This window comes from Dunckerocampus dactyliophorus, chromosome 15, assembly GCF_027744805.1.
Source record: "Dunckerocampus dactyliophorus isolate RoL2022-P2 chromosome 15, RoL_Ddac_1.1, whole genome shotgun sequence".
Classification (NCBI taxonomy): Eukaryota; Metazoa; Chordata; class Actinopteri; order Syngnathiformes; family Syngnathidae; genus Dunckerocampus; species Dunckerocampus dactyliophorus.
In genome coordinates, this window is record NC_072833.1 from 514,195 (window position 1) to 533,700 (window position 19,506).

A 19,506-nucleotide genomic window follows, 5' to 3' on the forward strand; every position below is an offset into this window, starting at 1 on the left:
TGGGTGGTGCACATACTGTACATACTGTACTGTACTGTACAGTACATACTGTACTGTACCTAGTGAGTGGACATACTGTACTGTACTGTACAGTACATACTGTACAGTACATACTGTACTGTACTGTACAGTACATACTGTACTGTACCTACTGTACTGTACATACTGTACTGTACTGTACAGTACATACTGTACAGTACATACTGTACTGTACTGTACAGTACATACTGTACTGTACCTACTGTACTGTACATACTGTACTGTACATACTGTACTGTACAGTACATACTGTACTGTACCTACTGTACTGTACATACTGTACTGTACATACTGTACTGTACTGTACAGTACATACTGTACTGTACCTACTGTACTGTACATACTGTACTGTACATACTGTACTGTACTGTACAGTACATACTGTACTGTACATACTGTACTGTACTGTACTGTACATACTGTACTGTACTGTACAGTACATACTGTACTGTACATACTGTACTGTACCTACTGTACTGTACATACTGTACTGTACAGTACATACTGTACTGTACTGTACCTACTGTACTGTACATACTGTACTGTACAGTACATACTGTACTGTACATACTGTACTGTACTGTACTATAGGGCAAGACTACATGAAATTCCTTCAATAAGATGTTGTATTGATTGCTATTGGGTGACACAAACAGTTAAAAACCGTCATATATGTTCATTGCTTTGGATTTGTAGCATAAAAAAGTAAATAGTACAGTGTTTCCCACAGGATTGCAATCTACGTGTGGCAGTGGTGGGTTGGAGGGTGATGTGACGTCTAATTTGGATGCTGTAGGAGAGAGGAATACCACGGGAGGCAAAAAGTGAGTTAAAAAAAGCTAGAACTAGGTAAAGCTGGAACTACAAATGAACCGTTTTAACACCACAAACAAGACGGAGCCACCTGTGAGCTGGGCAGGGGCCCACAGAGGCACCTGCTGCTCGTTGAGAAGAGCGTTTGTGTTGTCAAGTCAGAGTCTCTGTTGGAAAGCTCACACATTTCACATGCTTTTGTCTTTGTTCAGTCCTTGAACGCTACAGTTATGCACTATGAGACGCAAAAGTGCTACCTACACATAACTTTTCCCAACATGACAAATAGAAGATAAACTGGCGATGAACACACACATCAGATTGGGGTCTGATTGGTGGCTAAATATAGCTTGCTAGTTGTACCAAATGCTCCTCCGTGAGGGTACAAAAACCCCTTGGAGCAGTCAGTCACCTGAAGCGCCAGCGGCACGGTGTTTGAAAAGAGAGACCTCCGTGGCGTCACACAGGCCGCTCGGAGCGTGTGCCCGAATACAGTGCACCTTGCTGGGCACAGCATGTGGCTCCTCCCCCTTTATAGTCTGGTTCTGCTGCTAGCAGTGATGTCATCATGTTTCATCAGGACTAACCGACAGGTTCTCATTTGTTGCGGTCCTTCTTACCTGCCTTAGCCTTCTAAAGTACACTTCCATCGACATTGAAAACGGTTATCAGTACGGGTCTTGAGAAGCACAAGTTGTGGGTGTGAAAACAAAGATACGGAGCTTATATGGGAAACACTGTAGCAGGTCCCTGAATGTCTCACTACGTTTAGGAACAATATGGCCATGATGTCATAGTCCTGGTCCATCAAACGGCGCTGGGCTCCTCCATTGCTATCTTATCGTCCCTCCCGCCGGGCGGCCTGGAAGCGGCGAAGACGACATGCTGACCCAACGTGAGGACGGGCTTGTGCGGCCGGGCCTGGCGTAGCTCGCTCGACGGTACCGCCATGTTCTGAGGGTTCTGATCGAGTGAGATGCTGGGCGTGAAAAGGCAGTCGGGGAGGATGGAGAGGAGGTTTCTGGGGGAGAAGGGAACTCACCCTGCACAGCGTGATGAGGATGAACGCTGGGATGCAGATGAGCGGCGTGAGCACCAGCAGCGAGGCCAAGGCGGAGGCCCACGTGCCGGGCCTGTAGTCGTACACCATGAGGGAGTGCGTGTTGGCCAGGTCGTACAGCATCGTGAGCTGGAAGGACGGCAGCACGCTCAGACGTATCACGACAAAGAGGAAGCGGCGGACGACGATGCACTCACCACACATAGGAGCGGTGTGATGAACAACCAGCAGTACTTGAGGACGGGGAACGGCCGGTACCCAATCATGTCCTCTATGTTGTCATAGAACCTGTCCGCGCCTGCACAACCGTGAGAAAATCCAATCTGTATGAAATGTAAAACCGCTACGGGAAGGAAAGTGGTGCACCTGCAGTAACGCTTCCTACCGTACACCCAGGACACCACGATGGTCTCAAAGCAGGCGATGATGAGCAGGCTGGTTGCACTTGGCCCGTAGCTGTCAATCAGCTGGAAGAGCACTATTCCTCCCTAAACGATTGCAAAGCATTATTGAATAGCGTGGTACTGTAGTGTCTACATGTGCTAATACTACTGAGAATGCTAACACCTAGCATGATAGCACTAAGTCCTGATATAAGCTTCTACTCATGGAAACGGCTAAAATGTTACGATGCTAGTGTTAGCATGTAACACCTAGCATGGTAGTGCTAAGTGGCTACATATGTTAATACTCATAAAAATGGCAGAAAATGCTACTATGCTAATGTTAGCATGCTAGTAAAGCTAACATGCTAACACGTAACATGTTAGCACAATGTGTGCCTGAGTTCTACGTATAAAAATGGCTAAAAATGCTACTATGCTAATGTTAGCCTGCAACACCCAGCATGCTAGTGCTAAGTGTCTAAGTATGTTAATAAAATACCAGAAAATGCCGCTATGCTAATGTTAGCATACTAGCAATGCTAACTGCTAGTATGCTAACACATAGCATGATAGCGCAATATACCAGGAACGCTAAATGTCCTGATTGAGTTGCTCATTTTGACTTTGGAATGCTTTAAATCGGTTGAGAAATGTGGCAGCAGTGAGAGTTGTTACATTTTGTGAAAAACCAAACATCTGGAATGTGAAAAAGGGTCACTTTGAAAGCCCCAAATGAGTGGAATGGGTTCATGGTTGGAACCGCTTGAGAAATGTGCGACTGGTGCAGGTTTGAAGAACGGCCCATTCATTTTCAATGGGAAAAATTGTGAATGGGAATTTAGTTTTGAAATACACAGCACACTATTCCCGAATGAGCTGAACCATTTGATGGCCCATTGGAATGGGTTGCCAAAGGCAGGTCGAGTCGGGGGATAGAAAAGGTGGGCATGGGGATGATGAAAGCAGCTGCTTAGAATTGTGGAATGAATGAATTACTAACAATTCCAAAGCCAAGTCCCGCTATGGACGCGGGGGCGCCCCCTGCTGCTCACCTCCGTGATAAGCGGCAGGCCCAGCAGGAAGCAGACGACGGCGATAACCAGAACCAGGATCTCCCGAGCGCCGCGCCTCCTCAGCTGGCGAGGGAACAGGTCTGTGATGGACGTTGCCAGGCTCTCCACGCACACAAACTGGGAAGAAAAACAACTCTTGTTATTTGTAGAGAAGAACAAAACATGTTTGAGGGCGTGTGAGACGTTGGACCTGCCTGAGTGTCCAGGCCCAGCAGCAGGATCATGAGGAAGAAGAGCACGGTCCAAAAGGACGAGCCGGGTAGCATTGAAAGAGCTTTCGGGTAGGCGATGAAGGCCAAACCTGGACCTGGGGGAGGAAAAAAAACACTTTTAACGTACAGCGGGGGTGTTTGTTGATCGGCCGACTCACCGCTATGAGCTACGTCCTCCACCGGGACGCCCAGGCTGTGTGCCATGAAGCCCAGCACGGAGAACACCACAAAGCCAGCGAAGATGCTGGTGGCGCTGTTCACAAAGCACAACGCCACACAATCCCTGGGGGGGAGGTGGGTGGCTGTCAATCACATGACATGATGGTGGTAGCAGGATGGGGCGGCGTGCACCTGTAGCAGTTGTTGTTGTATTTGTTGTAGCTTCCCAGAGAGGTCAGCACTCCTTGGCACACGGCGTAGGAGAAGAACACCTGCGTCCCGGCGTCCAGCCACACCTGGACAAGGACACACTTTTTACCACCAATCATAGCAATCACAAGAAATGGCAGCAGAAGTAAAAAGCGGATGGTTGCGGTCTCATGACTCTTTGCATGTGAATGCGTGCAGGAACGTGTCCATCTTTGATGTTGGAACGCTTGGTGGAAGTAGCTGCTGAATGTCTTCCATCCATCTTCTCTGCCGCTTATCCTCACTACGGTATGCTGGAGCCTATCCCAGCTGATTTGGGGTGAGAGTATGTGGCTGTAGGGGTGTTATTCAGGTCTACAGGGCTCTAATAAGGGGAGTGGAGGGGGGTTATAGGGGTGTTATTCAGGTCTACGGGGCTCTAATAAGGGGAGTTGGAGGGGGGTTATAGGGGTGTTATTCAGGTCTACGGGGCTCTAATAAGGGGAGTGGAGGGGGGTTATAGGGGTGTTATTCAGGTCTACGGGGCTCTAATAAGGGGAGTGGAGGGGGGTTATAGGGGTGTTATTCAGGTCTACAGGGCTCTAATAAGGGGAGTTGGAGGGGTCCTTGCATCCTCGCTTGTCTTTTGGCCAACACGTGGTCTCCATTAGAGATGACACAGCCCCCAAAAAATGTATGGCAGCCTCACGTTGCACCGCACACAGAGGAACGGCTTACGTCCTGTGAGGTTTAATTTGATTCTCTGGGGGGGCCGCTGCTTCATGGACAAAGGAGATGTATTGACTGGTAAAACAGATGTTAGCCACAGCTCACTGCAACACATCTCCTGCAAACTCATTAGGAACATACTCTGGTCTTGTTGAGGCATTTGGGGCATGCTCGCTCTACACTCACTCAAGGGGGGGTTTCTGTGGCCGAGTGGGGCAGCACTCCGAACACAGACATGATCCAGAACCAAAACCATCACAGACACGCTGCAAGGTTGAAAAGAAAATTGTTGCCGTCAGCTGTAAATGTAGTCTTTCACTTCTTAGCTTCAGGTGGCAAAGGTACGTGCGTCCACGCTGGAGGACACTGAGGACCCTTCTTTTTAGGGTTTTTAGGGTTTAGGGTGTGTGTGTGTGTGTGTGTGTGTGTGTGTGTGTGTGTGTGTGTGTGTGTGTGTTCTTGCTATTTGCAGCATTTTTCTTTTGCATTTGTTATCCCACAGCATGCATTTGATGCTGGTTTGTGATGAATGATGAATGAAACAAACACAGACAGTGGCAGGAAGTGAACACCCCCTCACACGCACACACACACAGCCTGACTGCCTGAGGCGTGACCCCACACAGCGACACCCTTCGACCCCTGAATTCTGGAAGCCTGCTGCAGGCTGTCAAAGGCAAGACAGAAGCGACAGACAGAAAGACTGTGAATGTCGTGCAACACGTGCTCCTATCTCGCTAGAGCAGGCGTGGCCAAAGTGCGGGACGGAGAGAAAGAAGTTGTAATCTAACGAGAAGAAGGAAAATAAGGTGATATTACGAAGGAAGATTATCTTGTCTTAGTAGCATAGAGTTGATGTTTAAAATAATATATTTGTTAAAAGTTGCAATATTATGAAAACAAACAAACAAAATCATGTTGTCATTTTTGGGAAATTAGGTTGCGGAAAAAGATCTCATACTACAAGAATAAAGTCCTAATTACGAAAAGCTGTACAAGAAGTTGGGATAGTTGGGATATAAAAAACAGCAGCTGAAATAGAAAAAAATAGCTGGAAATTTAGGAGAATAAAGTAAGAGAAACAAGTTGAATTCTAACAAGAAAAACAGTTGCACTTCAAAAATAATTTGGATAGTTATTTTATTAGCATATCAGTTATCAGTTGAAATATGTGCATGTCTCAGATCAAGGGTACCCTCTGCTGTCTTCAACTTCACTTGAGTAGTATTTGAAGTTGTTGTTCTAACAATGTGTACTATCCCTATCACTCTGACGTTTATAGAGTGAGGAAGCTTACCAAACCATAAATTAAGCCTGTTCATGTTTTTATTTTGCGCTAGCACGGCTATGTTGTAAAAAAGTGTCTATATTTGGACATTGAAATGTTCCATGTAAAGCATGTCTTCTTTTGTTGTGAAATAAACAATATTTTCTCTGATCATTTTTTCATGATTTCTACTTAGAATTAAAGAATGATGTCTGAAATTGGTTTCTAATGTGTTTTATTCAAATATTCTCAGTGTAACAAGAAATAACTGTTGTGTAATCATTAGTGAAAAGTACATCACCTTCGTGTCCACCTGCCGATAAAGATTTTGAAGAACATAATTCCATGGAAAAACAAACCCCATGATGATTACAATGGTATATATTCATGGAATAATTACTCAACTCTGCAACTAAAGTGATTTTTTGTGTATAAAAGAGTAAAATAAGATTATTTGAACAAAAGTCTAACACCGAGTGGACACCGAGTTATGTACTTTACATTTAAGAAAGAGTGAACTTGGGAGGGTTGCTATGGGAAATGGACGATGTCTCCAGCTCTGGTATGTTGGGTGTGTGTTTTGCAATGTTTGAAGTTTGTGTTGATAATATTATCAAGGTCTATCCACCAGTTTGAATTTTTAAATGTAACACTTGGGTACCCTTGATCTGAGCCATGCACTTATTTTTTTTTTTTTTTAAGTTAATTTTTAAATGTAATATTCTGAGAAACAAACAAAACAAAATAAAGTTGTCAGTTTTGGAAAATTAGGTTGGAGAAAAAGTTATAATATGATGGGAATAAAGTCGTCATATGATGGGAATAAAGTCATCATATGATGGGAATAAAGTCATCATATGATGGGAATAAAGTCATCATACAACACTACCGCTATTTAAGAAGACAGTTGAAATATTTGAAAATGTAAAAGAAAGTGTTGCAACAAGTGAATAATAGCCTAATACGGTTTTTCAGCTACAGTGGTGGGAAAAGGTGTTTGCCCCTTCCTGATTTCTTATTTAAACGTTTCACATCATCGAGGAAAAGGCTTCTTGAGACGTCATCTGTACTTCTGTGTAGAAGGTGTCGGACGTTTCGCTCCTCATCCGAAGAGCTTCGTCAGCAAACTAATAAGTGCTGGTCGCTTAGGCCTTAAATACAGTAAGAGTGGGCGGAATTGGTGTGCCAACACCCTCCTCCTATTGGTTCGTTACACTAAGCCTGGGCGGAGCAGTGGTATAATCCTATCCTGTTATTCACACCTACGATAAAAGGGAAGTGTCGCTCCCTGAATTGGGTATGAACGACTCTGATACTGGCTTGTTAGCATCTATTGTTCTGGCTCGGCCCTGCCTTCACCTCATTTGCAAGACTAAGAGCTGTGGGTTTTGGTCTCAGTAACCTGCTGAACACAGGGTCCAAATTAAACCTCAAACCACCATTCCGATTCAATGATGGGTTCTGTTGTTTGACAAAAATAGCTTCCTTAACTCCTCTTTCAAACCATCTGTTTTCTTTGGCCAAAATCTTAACCTCGCTGTCCTGAAAAGAGTGATTGGTAGCTTTCAGGTGTAGATGTACTGCTGATTGAGGACCACTAGCATTGTCCCTGCGATGTTGATAAAGCCTTTTTTGGAGCATTTGCTTAGTTTCCCCAATGTAGTGCTCTTTGCATTCCTCATCTTTACAGTGGATGGAATAGACCACATTGCTCTGTTTCTGGTTTGGAGCCTTGTCTTTAGGATGCACTAATTTTTGTCTCAGGGTATTTACTGGTTTGAAATAGGTAGGAATTTTGTGTTGCCATAAGATCCTCTGGAGTTTTTCGGAGACCCCCGCTACATAAGGGACTACCACTCCTCTCCTTTTTGCTTCTGTGGGCTTTTGGGTTTCTTTCCCTACTCTCTTCTTTTGACATTTGTTAAAAGCCCACCGTGGGTACCCACAGGTTGAGAGCGCTCTCTGGACATGTTGTGTCTCCTTTTTCTTTCCCTCAGCACTAGTTGGTATTTGTTCCGCTCTATGTTGGAGGGTCCTAATAACCCCTAGTTTATGTTGTAGTGGATGGTTTGATTCAAAAAGCAGGTATTGGTCAGTGTGTGTGGCCTTTCTAAAGACCTCTGTAAGTAGCTGTCTGTCCTTTCCTATAATTACCTTGCAGTCTAAGAAGGCTAGTTGGTTTTCTTTAGTGTCCTCGCGAGTAAATTTGATATTGGTGTCCACCGCATTGATGTGATCTGTGAAAGACTGAATTTCTTGTTTTTTGAGACTGGAGACTCTTACTGTATTTAAGGCCTAAGCTACCAGCACTTATTAGTTTGCTGACGAAGCTCTTCGGATGAGGAGCGAAACGTCCGACACCTTCTACACAGAAGTACAGATGACGTCTCAAGAAGCCTTTTCCTCGATGGACAACTCCTGTACGACTGAGAGCCTACACAGACGTTTCACATCATCAAACAAATGTAAATATTAGTCCATGACAACACAACTCAACACTTGATGCACTTTTTAAATCAAACTTTTATTATTAAGGGAGAACAAAACCCAAAGCTCCATGGTCCTGTGTGAAGAAGTGATGGCCCCCTACAGCTAATAAGTGGCTGGGCCCCCCTGAGCAGCAACAACTGCAATCAACTTGCAATGAGTCTCTTCCAGCGCTGGGGAGGAATTTAGCAGAATTGTTGTCATTCAGCCACATTGGAGGCTTTTCCTTTCTAAGGTCATGCCACAGCATCTCAATAGGATTCAGGTCAGGACTTGGACTAGACCACTCCAAAGTCTTCAGCCATTCAGAGGTGGACTTGCTGGTGTGTTTTGGATCATTGTCCTGCTGCAGAACCCAAGTTGCTTTCAGCTTGAGGTCACCAACATTCTCCTTCAGCAGAATTCATGCTTCCATTTATCACAGCAAGTCTTCCAGGTCCTGAAGACCATCACACTACCACCACCACATTTTACTGTTGCTATGGTGTTCTTTGTCTGAAATGCCAGATGTAATGGGACACACACCTTCCAAAAAGTTCAACTTTTGAGAATTTTCCCAAAGGTCTTGGGGATCATCAAGATGTTTTCGAGCCTTCATGTTGTTTTTGTTCAGCAGTGGTTTTGGTCTTGGAACTCTGCCATGCAGGCCGTTGTTGCCCAGTGTCTTTCTTACGATGGAGTCATGAACACTGACCTTAACTGAGGCAAGTGAGGCCTGCACTTCTTTGGATGTTGTCATGGGGTCTTTTATGACCTCTCGGATGAGTCGTCACTTTGCTCTTGGAGTCATTTTGGTTGGCCGGCCACTCCTGGGAAGGTTCACCACTGTTCCATGTTTTGGCCATTTGTGGATAATGGCTCTCACTGTGGTTGGCTGGAGTCCCAAAATTTAGAAATTGCTTTATAAAAACCTTTTCCACACTGATAGATCTCAATTCATCTCAGTTAAGTTATATTTTAATGGGGGGGCAATCACTTTTTCACACAGGACCATGTAGCTTTGGATGTTTGTTCTCCCTTCATAGTAAAAAGTTTGATTTAAAAAGTGCATCAAGAGTTGAGTTGTGTTGTCGTTGACTAATATTTACATTTGCTTGATGATGTGAAATGTTGAAGTGTGACAAACATGCAAACAAATAAGGAATCAGGAAGGGGGCAAACACTTTTCCCCACCACTGTACTGTATACAAGGCGTGTTCATAAAACATTTGTGTCTTTTCTAGCAGGGATCCAGGAAGGAGAGGACATAAGTGGACACGTGGTAGGTAGGTGACAGGTAGTGTGACAGAGGTAGTGTGACAAACATGCAAACAAATAAGGAATCCCTTTTTCCCACCACCGTATGTGACAAAGCTGAGAAGAAGTATCCTGTAAATAAGTTGCTAGCATATCTACTTGTGTTGCTTTACAAAATAATCATCCTTTCATTCTTCACTGAGTGTCCCTTGCTGGAAGAAGGTTTGGACACCCCCGTGCTCAAGCATGCCAGCCATCCAGTGTGGTTACTCCCCCCTCAGGGTCCCCTTTAAAGTGGTTAGACATGCATGTTTGCGCTGACAGCGTCCATGCTTGTGTCATTCCAGCACATACTGGAGTGTACATGGAATGAAGGGACTATGCTGCTGATGAAATGTGCTGGTCTTTCTTGGTTTGCAGTTGTTGTTGTTGTTGTTACGAGGCAGGAAGAAAGGATACGGCCTGCGTCATGTGCTTGATGCTTTAAGGGGGTTTTAAAAAAACATAGAAGGAGCATTGCCTCTTTGCTGAACTGCAGACACACAGCAAACGATACAAAGAGCGTATTTGACTCCTGGTTTGAAACGATTCGACTTGCAAAATATCATTTGATGCGTTCGTGGCCACGAGACACAATCACTGAGCGTAGCTCGACATGCATTTTATGTGCGCGCTGAGGGACAATACCAAGGTAGCGTCACGGGTGGCCCAGTATTTTCACATGACCACCGTAATGCACATATCTGCAAACTTTTATTAGCATCGCGCTAATGCTGGGGTTGCAAAGTCAGAGACGTTTTGCTTGATGGCGGCCATGTTTTTCTACCAATCTTGCTCAGATTTGAAAGACGTGTGCTTGCCAGTCCCATGAAGGTCTGTACCAAGTTCGAGCATGATGCGGCCAAAACCCTAAAGTTTCAGTGGGTGTTTTGTGTGAGAAGTTCCAAGTCACAACGACTTCCGGGTTTATGAACAGCGCCACCATGTGTTGCATTTGTTTAGACAAATGTTCGCCCTTTTGTGTGCAACGGTTGAGGAATAGAAGGCTGTGTACTGCAGACAATACTGTGTGTGTACTTTTTGCGTGTTGATGTCTTACGTCAGGGTCGGCCAGCCTGTGGAAGTCGGGCATGAGGTAAAATTTCAGGCCCTCTCCGGCGCCGGGCAGCGTCACCCCGCGGAAGAAGAGGAGCAGCAGCATCAGGTAAGGGAAGGTGGCGGTGAAGTAGACCACCTGTGTTTAGCAGCAAACATTAAATACGTTTTTAATGTGCATGACCGCCACCTACAGGCTGGAAGAGGTTACTGTGCATCCAGTAGCAACACTGAGGAGACCAGCCCCAAAAATATCCCAATGGTAAGTCAGCATTATCACATAACATGTCCAAATTAACACGGCACATGCACACGTTCTATCTCATAATTTGTTTTTTTTCTCTCATAATTTCAACTTTTTATCTCATGATTATGACTTTCTATCTCATCATTTAGACTTTTTATCTCACACTTTCTACTTTTTTCTCATTTAGATTTTTTTACCTCATCATTTTGATTTATCAGCATTTTGACTTTTTATCTCATAATTTCGACTTTTTAATCACATAATTATGATTTTCCTATCTCATGATTATGACTATCTCATAATTTTGCCTTTTTATCTCACACTTTCTACTTTTTAGCTTATAATTTCTCATTGTTATGTCCTGGTTCTGCTTTACCATTGTGATATTATGTTTTCTTTCAGTGCTAGAAAGTGTACAGTATATTCACCTTGCCTGTGGATTTAATCCCCTTCCAGATGCAGAAGTAGCAGATGACCCAGGCCAGCAGCAGGCACAGCGCCAGGTCCCAGTGCACCTTGCCGAGGGACATGGAGTCCGACATCCTCAACACACGATTTCTGTGCGGCGGCAAGAGGACAGGACTGCATGAATCCACTGTGGTAAATCGCATGCACGCATTTAAACACACCGCACCGTGCAGCTGCCAGTTGAAAAGCAGCCATGAAGAGAACATGCGCATGAAAGCCTTTCTTCCACGTGGAAATAAGGACAATCAAAAGGAAGCGCAAACATCTGCAGCACAGCCTCTCAGCGTTTAAATAACACTTCTTTTTTTTAAAATGTATTTGTACATGACAGATGGGTCGCATCAAAATATTTCCAACTGAGGGCGGCATGCAGCTTTCATCCGTGTTTGGATTTCAAGTGGTTACATGTGCTTTGGAAGGAATGCATCGCATCCACGCAAATTCCCTTTTCCTTTCTTGTAGTTAAAAAAATCATTTTTGCTTTTTTTCTTTTACTTTGAAAATAAGCTGTTTTTTCACCATACGTCGGTAATGATGAAATCCGTCAAATGTACGGCATGCACACCATTTTTATTTCTTTATGCTTCACTGATTATGTTTTTGAGATTTTGCAATTTCTGCAGCTGTTCTTGAACGCACCGTAGTTGCTGTGAGACGCAAAAGTGACAGTAATCCCTCGACGCTTCGAATTCTGTGGCTTCACTCGATCGCGGTTTTTCAAAATAACAATTAATCACGCTGGTTCGTGGTTGAATACGGCCGAATAGCAGTAGAAAAATAAGCAAATGTTACGTTTTTTTGCCTAACTGAAGCATTTTCAAGCATAAAAATGGCTAAATGAGCTAAAGTACATTTAAGGCATTCAGAAGACTCATTGAAAGACGTGATGATGTGTTGTATTCTACACTGGTCACTAGGTGTCAGTAAAGCACCACACTTGGCTGCCAGGAACAACACGCTTCTATCGCACTGCAAAAACACACTTGAAAGGAGCCCAAATGATATTAAAAGAAGACAACTTTTCTTATTTCAAGCAAAACAATCTGGCAGTGGGGTAAGCAACATTTGCTAGCCTAGAATTCTTGAAACTACCACATTTTTTTTGTGACTTTTAAGAACACAATGAGTCCTTTAATAAGCAAGTTGTTCTTAATGACGTAGCTGGGTTGAAGTAAGATGCTCTTTTTACAACATGGACAAGTTTTAGAGCCTCCCATGAACCTATCATGATTTCATTCTTGTTGGAACGTGGAAGGAAGCCAGAGTACACAGAGAATACCCCCCAGGTTCCGCACAGACGTGTTTCCACAGGAACCCAGGTTGCCTGATTGTGGGGCCGACGTGCTAACCACTCGGCCACGTGTCTTCTTGTCGGCACGTTAGTTATGTTGGTTCCTTCTTCAGCGGTCTGAGCTTCTCAACAAGCATGAAGCAAATGATATGGATGGAACCTTTTTGTATCTAAAGTTCCCTTCATGGAGGAAAAGCTATTGTATGGTCCTAAACACTATCACAGCATGAGTTGCATGTGCAGTCACTCGTTTTTACATTTATAAACTAGAGAACAAGAGAGTCATGTTTTCTTGAATCAAGTTCAGTCATTACACACATTTAGACAGATTTTAGGACTAGATGTAATATATAGTCTTGGTACACTCTATGAAGTTTGCCGTGCAGCCTTCACATTGGTCCCGAATCAGCAAATCTTGAAGAAATGGTTGCTTAAAGTGGGACTTGTTCACTTCCTGGAAATGTGTGAGTCCATTCTTACATTTAGAAAGTCTACAAAGCAGTTTTTGCTCTTCATTGAAGGCAAATATTCTTCATGTGTTGTTGAAGAATACGGTTATCCAAATAGGGTTTGTAGCTTGTTATTAGAACAAACAACTCATTTCTGGCAACAATACCTTCATAAGAATTGGCTAGCTTTACTTTCTTAATAAAAGATTATTTGTCTCCAGTGAAAATTGCTAGACAAGATATTTTTTTCTTTTTAGGAAAAAAATGAGAAATTGTTTCTTAAAATGGGACTTTTTTTACTTTCTTGAAATGTAGTTTTTGCATGTGCAGGTTTGAATGATGTCACAACAGGCACGATAATCCCTAACACGGGCTACTGTTGCAGCTATAACCCACGCCAAAACTCAACTCTGAACCCCTGTCACTTCATGTCCTCCGCTAGCACCGGACCGCATTTACAGCAACACAAGTCTTGTTTATGTCTTATTATGTCGACCATGTTGGGTTATAAGAGTGTAAAAGTGACTATAGGGGTGTTATATCATGTCTAGAGGGCTCTACTAATGTTAAAAAGTGTATTTAGAAGGTGTTAAACAGGTGTTCTACATCTTATATGTCCTATTTTCTCATATTATGTCTGCGATACTGGGTTGTAGGAGTGTAAAAGTGACTATAGGGGTGTTATGTCATGTCTAGAGAGCTCTAATCATCAAAAAGTGTATTCAGAAGGTGGTAAACAGGTTAACTATGTCTTATGTGTCCTATTTTCTCTTATGTCTGTGATACTGGGTTGTAGGAGTGTAAAAGTGACTATAGGGATGTTATATCATGTCTAGAGGGCTCTACTAATGTCAACAACTGTATTTAGAATGACATAAAGAGTAAATATTTGATTGTAAGTGGTTACTAGAATTCCAACAGCAACAATGCCTTCTCTGATGGCAAGTAGGGCAGAGCGGGGGGGCTGCCTCCTGCATTTTTATCGCGCAGGTCGATGGGAAATTTGAGAAGTCAAGGCCAAGCCAGCAGGAGGGTTTAAAGGGGTAAGAGCGAGCCGTGTGTCAGAAATAAACATTTCCATGGGCGTATGAATGACACTTTTTCACCATTCGCCTTTCGACGTGAAAAGCGGTGATCTTTGACGTTCTTTGTGTTTCCCCGTCAATGTACTCAACAAGCATGATATGACTTTACTGTTGACAGAAAAAAAAAGCATTCCTCACGTCCAGAATTCCTCCTCGGGGGACTTGACCATCAGGAAGGTTTCATTGAGCATCCTGCCAATGTAAACAAATGGAAGTTAACAAATGCAAGACGTTAGACGACCACAGTGTATCCCCTTTCTGTGTGGATGCTGTCATGACTAAAGGATGTGGTTTGCTTTGAATGCATACTACATTTGTTGGGCCTTGGTGGAGATCTACAGTATGCTGTACTGATCCTGGATCTTGGAATTGTCCCAGCAGCTGGAAAGCTTAAAGATGATGAAATACGACCTCCAGTCTGGATGAAGGCTGCTCCCAGGCGCCCGCAAGTAAGCTACTCACATGTCGGTGGTGTTCTCCAGGTAGTCGTACGAGCTGATGTTGCTCAGGAAGGTCCAGTTGGAGTCGGGGTGGAACAGATGGGGGTTGGTGAAAATACCAGCGCGGTCGTGACAGACGTCTGCGGGATGATAGAGAGGGATGAGAACCCTGAGAACCTCTCCTCTGATGTCAGTTTAGAGCCGCTAATGGCAACCAGATGTTCTCTCTCACCGGTGTTCCACCAGTTTTCACATGTGGACCAGGGCAGGGGGCTTTGGAAGGAGTTGAAGAGGTAGAAGAGAGCCCAGGCCAGCACCACGATGTAGTAGATGTTCAGGTAGATGACGATTATGAGGGAGGCGATCCCCACACCTACAGTACGTGAAATATTTCTTTTGTTACAATTCCCTCCAAAAGGGTGAAAATATGCCCCCTGGTGGCCGGGAGTTGCATGGGGGGACATCAGGTTTTGTTTTTTGCTGTTGCATCAAACCACAACTAATAAGTGTTTCAGCTGAGAACGCCCCTCAGCAAACAAGCTACGTGTGTTTTGGAAGTTGGGAATGTCACACACGAGGAACAAAAGCTCTTTTAAATCGCCTGTCAGTTATACCGACGCTGAGGTGGATACTTTTCATCCCCCTTACGACACGGACAGCATTCTTCATTCTTCATTCTCGTCTTACCCTGAAACATGGGGCATATCTTCCTCCAGGCGGTCACGGCGCCCTCGCTGGTGTACTGGCCCAGCGCCGCCTCCAGGAAGAAGATGGGGATGCCACCGAAGAACAGGAAGGTGAAGTAAGGGATGAGGAAGACCCCTAGAGGCAGGTTTATTATTAGTGTTATTATTTAAGGCTGATGTCATCAGATTCATCACGTTTTTCCACTGAATTAATCACCATTTGCAGTTTGCATTCTGGTGTTTCTTTCTTCAAGGGATAGTTGGGATTTGGCATGAAGTTGTATGACACCCCCCATCGGCAGTGTAGTACATCAGCAGTGACTTACACCCCCCAAGAATATCGATGTCATTGTTGTTTAGACGTTTACACACGTACACGCGTAATAAAGACGTCGTTGTGACGTTCAGAGTGTGCGTAAACGCATCTCGTGGTTGCCTAGTGACAAGGTCCCAGGATGAGCAGAAAACAGAGACATGTGTGTGAGTTGGAGATACGTACAGTGTATGGTGTTGTGTTCAGGTCGGTTACAAGTTACAAAAGAGCGTCAGACTATGACGGTGTGGGGGCCACACTGTGCCCCCTCCTGTTGTCATAACAGAAGCGTGGCTTGCCATGATGCCTGTGCGTCAATTAGATTCATGAATGAAATGAAGGTGGTTAACGTGCTATTTTTGACAGCCTTGTTATTGTAAGAATTTGTCGATAGAGGATCCTCTCCAGTCTGTGGTCTAAAGTATTGGGACACGTGATGGCGCTATAGCTGCAGCAGGATTGAGAATGCACAGAAAGGAGTGTTTTTAAAATGGCTTTGGCCCAACATCTTGAAGCAATTTTGGAGCGCAGCCGACATCTGCCTTCCCCAACTTTCATGCACATGCAGACCAAACGTCCCTCACCTCCACCGTTCTTGTAGCACAAATAAGGGAAGCGCCAAACATTTCCCAGGCCGATGATTTCTCCGGTCATGCAAAGCAAAAACTCCCATTTGTTGGCCCATTTCCCTCTGGCTGGACCCCCTCCATCAGCATCCACTTTGTTTGGATCACTCTGTCTACCGGGGCTTCCTCCGCTCGTTTCTTCAGTCATGGTCTGCTGCATGTACACACAAGAACCACGACTAACCTCTGCACCACATGTTCCCACGTAATCTCATGTGCAGGATGCTCAACTCTCTAATTCAGCAACAAGGAACTTTGAATAAAAGCAAACAAACACCAGACATAAGCAGACATGGAACTCACCAGTGAGCTTCCTGACTCCGCAAATGAAGCACTGGAGCAGGACTTCCAGGGAAAGGCTTTTTCTGAAGTGGGGTGTGTCCATGGAGGATGCACAACAAGAAAACTAGAGAGAGAAAGACCCTAAAGAAAGTGAAGGCATGCCAAACTTGAGGAGTATTGTGCTGCAGAACCATATGATCGTCCATGAATCAGTGCTCTTGTAGTACTTGAATGTGCTTATTGTGCCTCACGATGAGCCCTGGTCATTTAAGTTGAGCAGTCTTCAAATGATTTTTTGTCGTACGCTATTTTGGACGAGATAGCAATGGAAGCCCGTTTCTACCACTGAAAGAAAAAAATATCCCAGTGGTAGGTCAGAAGTATATGGAAGCCCGTTTCCACTACTAAAAAGAAAATAAAATCCCAATGGTAAATCAGAATTATGAGATACGAAGTCACAATTATTAGATAAGAAAGTCGAAATTATGAGATAAAAAGTCATAATTATGAGATTAAAAAGTCGAAGCGATGAGATACAAACTGCGCATGTGCCACAGGTGCCGCCTTCTTCACGTGGCAAAAATGGCTCCACATTGTAAGCAAGGTGAGTATCCTAAGTGTCTTTTGTAAATATTGGATGTTTGCTTCATGTGTAATGAGTTGTGTAGTCCAAGCACGATTGAGGTATTATCTATCAGGTACACTATGTGAGGTGTTTCACTCTATATTGGGGTGCATTGCTATCGCCGGTCTAGCATATCTAATACAGTAAAGCTCTTACAGCAAATTATAACAGCACTGTTGGAAAGAAGCTTCTCCTGGCAGAACAGCGCGCCCATCTGGCTGTACAGAAGCAATGCAAGTCAGACTCAGTGCGGGATGTATCCTTTATGTCTTTGTATTTCTGTAATCAAGAGGTAAATGATGACATATTGGAATTGTTGATGCTACAATTGTGTGACAAATACGTATGGACTGTTGTACCTTTAGCAGTCAGACTTCAGACAGCCTGAACTGTATGGAATCACATGACGTGAAAGCACTTCCTCCTGAGTTGGAGAATGAAGAGCATGCTTAAGCACAAACCTGCTATGATCATGCATGAATAGCAAACTAGCAACAAGAGATTTTTGTGAAAAGAATCAAAGTATAGATTTTGGCAAAGCTCTTGTTTAAGCTTTGCATTTATTCAACAGAAATGCAGAAGATCACAACATGGATGAGATAGCGGACTACTTGAGGACACAGCACGCCAATGGAAGAGGACAAGGTACTGTATTTATTATATATACTGTAGGGAAGGCTTCATTTTGACAAGTATCACAAACATGTTCTTGAAGTATTAAAGTTGAATGAAGATCATTTGTGGTTGCTTATGATGTAATGCACTTGACCTAAGGAGTCATCACATCTATCTTCATTTTAGATGTCTGACGAGCATCTGAAAGAATATCTTACCATCCTGCGCCGATTGGGTGGCTGTTTTTGGATACTGCAGATGAAATGGAAAATAATCCGGCAGTAGGAAGTCCAAGGTTTTTGAAAGCTCCCAAGAAATAAAGTGGGTCATGTCACATCTGAGAAAAAGCATCATGCCCTTCCCAAGAAGGCTCAGAAGAATCAAAGAACTGAGATGGGATGCTTGCGTTTTAGAGAAGGGACATTTGTGCAGGTACCATAAAAGTAGGTGGATCCAGAAAAGTTGACTGTCCAGAAGGATTTTTGAAAAACAGAACTTGACTGAAATGGCTCTGTATATACAGTAGCTCCAAATATATGAAGTATGCAAACATTTCTGAAATATAAAATGTGAGTATAATATCAAAGAAATATAAAACTAGTTCATTGTTTATCAGTTCTGTGATCTTAATATAGAGGTCACCTGTTTCACATACACATCATTTATCTTGAGATTGCTCCCTGACATCAAGTCCACACAGACATCAAACACATCATCATCACATGGGAAGTCTTTGCTCTCTTCAACGCAGACAGGGTGCATATCGTCTTTGCCTCCATATACAGTAGATGTGGGACTGCATGCAAAATGGAGGGACGTCCGTAAGGTGATTGTGAGTTGTGGACTTGGGAAGCTGGTGTTCTGCCAGTGGAAGCTGCTTTGCAATAGCGCTGTTAGTTTCGTTAATGTAAGAAAGAGTGCATTGCATTGCAAGACAGACAGAATACACCGCCTGTGGTAATGATTTACACTTGGAATTGTAGTAAATGGTCCGAAGCAACGTCATGTCATTTGTCATTTCCAACGAGGAACACGGACAGAAAGTGACGCTCACTGTTTACAATTTGTTGTGTTTCCGGACCGCAAAGTAAAAGTAATTGGACATGCTAGCTAGCAGCGAGCCCGACATATACGGTTTGGTCACGGCGTACAGTGATCTATTTTATTGATTTAAAAAAAGTGCAACATTCCGCCATCCTTCGTCATTATCTGACTCAACGAATACATTGTGCTACTGACCATGTGCAAAGCAGAACATAGTTCAGCACACGCGGTCCTCCTTGTATTTAAACTAACCCACGTCACCAAGACCGGCGATAGCAATGCACCCCAATGTAGTGTGAAATACCTCACATAGTGTATCTGATTGATAATAGCTCCATAGTGCTCATGTATAGTACTACACCAGAAGACTAAACAACTCATTACACATGAAGCAAACATCCAACATTTACAAAACACTCAGGATACCCATCTTGCTTACAATGTGGAGCCATTTTTGCTACGTGAAGAAGGCGGCACCTGTGACACGTGCAGTTTGTATCTCGTCATTTCGACTTTATAGCTCATAATTTCGAGTTTGTATCTCATAATTATGACTTTTTCTCTCATAATTATTACTTACCATTGGATTT

The 19,506-nt window shown here is 43.7% G+C and overlaps 1 protein-coding gene and 1 long non-coding RNA gene across 9 annotated transcripts; one reads left to right on the forward strand and one right to left on the reverse strand.

Annotated features, from left to right (window-relative positions):
* Nucleotides 1-477: 477 nt before the first annotated feature.
* Nucleotides 478-16,842, reverse strand: LOC129194641 (sodium- and chloride-dependent betaine transporter-like). 8 transcript variants are annotated; one of them, XM_054799868.1, is made up of 15 exons: nucleotides 16,309-16,655; nucleotides 15,413-15,547; nucleotides 14,958-15,098; nucleotides 14,748-14,865; nucleotides 14,424-14,477; nucleotides 11,421-11,550; nucleotides 10,750-10,884; nucleotides 3,935-4,038; nucleotides 3,742-3,866; nucleotides 3,566-3,678; nucleotides 3,351-3,488; nucleotides 2,298-2,400; nucleotides 2,110-2,210; nucleotides 1,895-2,041; nucleotides 478-1,815 (listed from the first exon to the last, which is right to left on the reverse strand). In XM_054799868.1, exons 1-15 carry the CDS (start codon nucleotides 16,508-16,510, stop codon nucleotides 1,660-1,662), a joined length of 1,902 nt encoding a protein of 633 aa, XP_054655843.1. In that variant the 5' UTR covers nucleotides 16,511-16,655; the 3' UTR covers nucleotides 478-1,659. The 8 variants fall into 8 exon arrangements, with proteins under 8 accessions (XP_054655843.1, XP_054655837.1, XP_054655838.1 ...); XM_054799862.1 differs by having other exon boundaries at nucleotides 2,110-2,400; nucleotides 3,566-3,866; nucleotides 16,309-16,504; nucleotides 16,654-16,708; XM_054799863.1 differs by having other exon boundaries at nucleotides 2,110-2,400; nucleotides 3,566-3,866; nucleotides 16,309-16,501; nucleotides 16,654-16,705.
* On the forward strand, nucleotides 11,450-19,394 carry LOC129194645 (uncharacterized). Its single transcript, XR_008573776.1, has 3 exons — nucleotides 11,450-11,592; nucleotides 17,829-17,902; nucleotides 18,059-19,394. It is a non-coding gene; the product is annotated as an uncharacterized LOC129194645 (long non-coding RNA).
* Nucleotides 19,395-19,506: the final 112 nt, after the last annotated feature.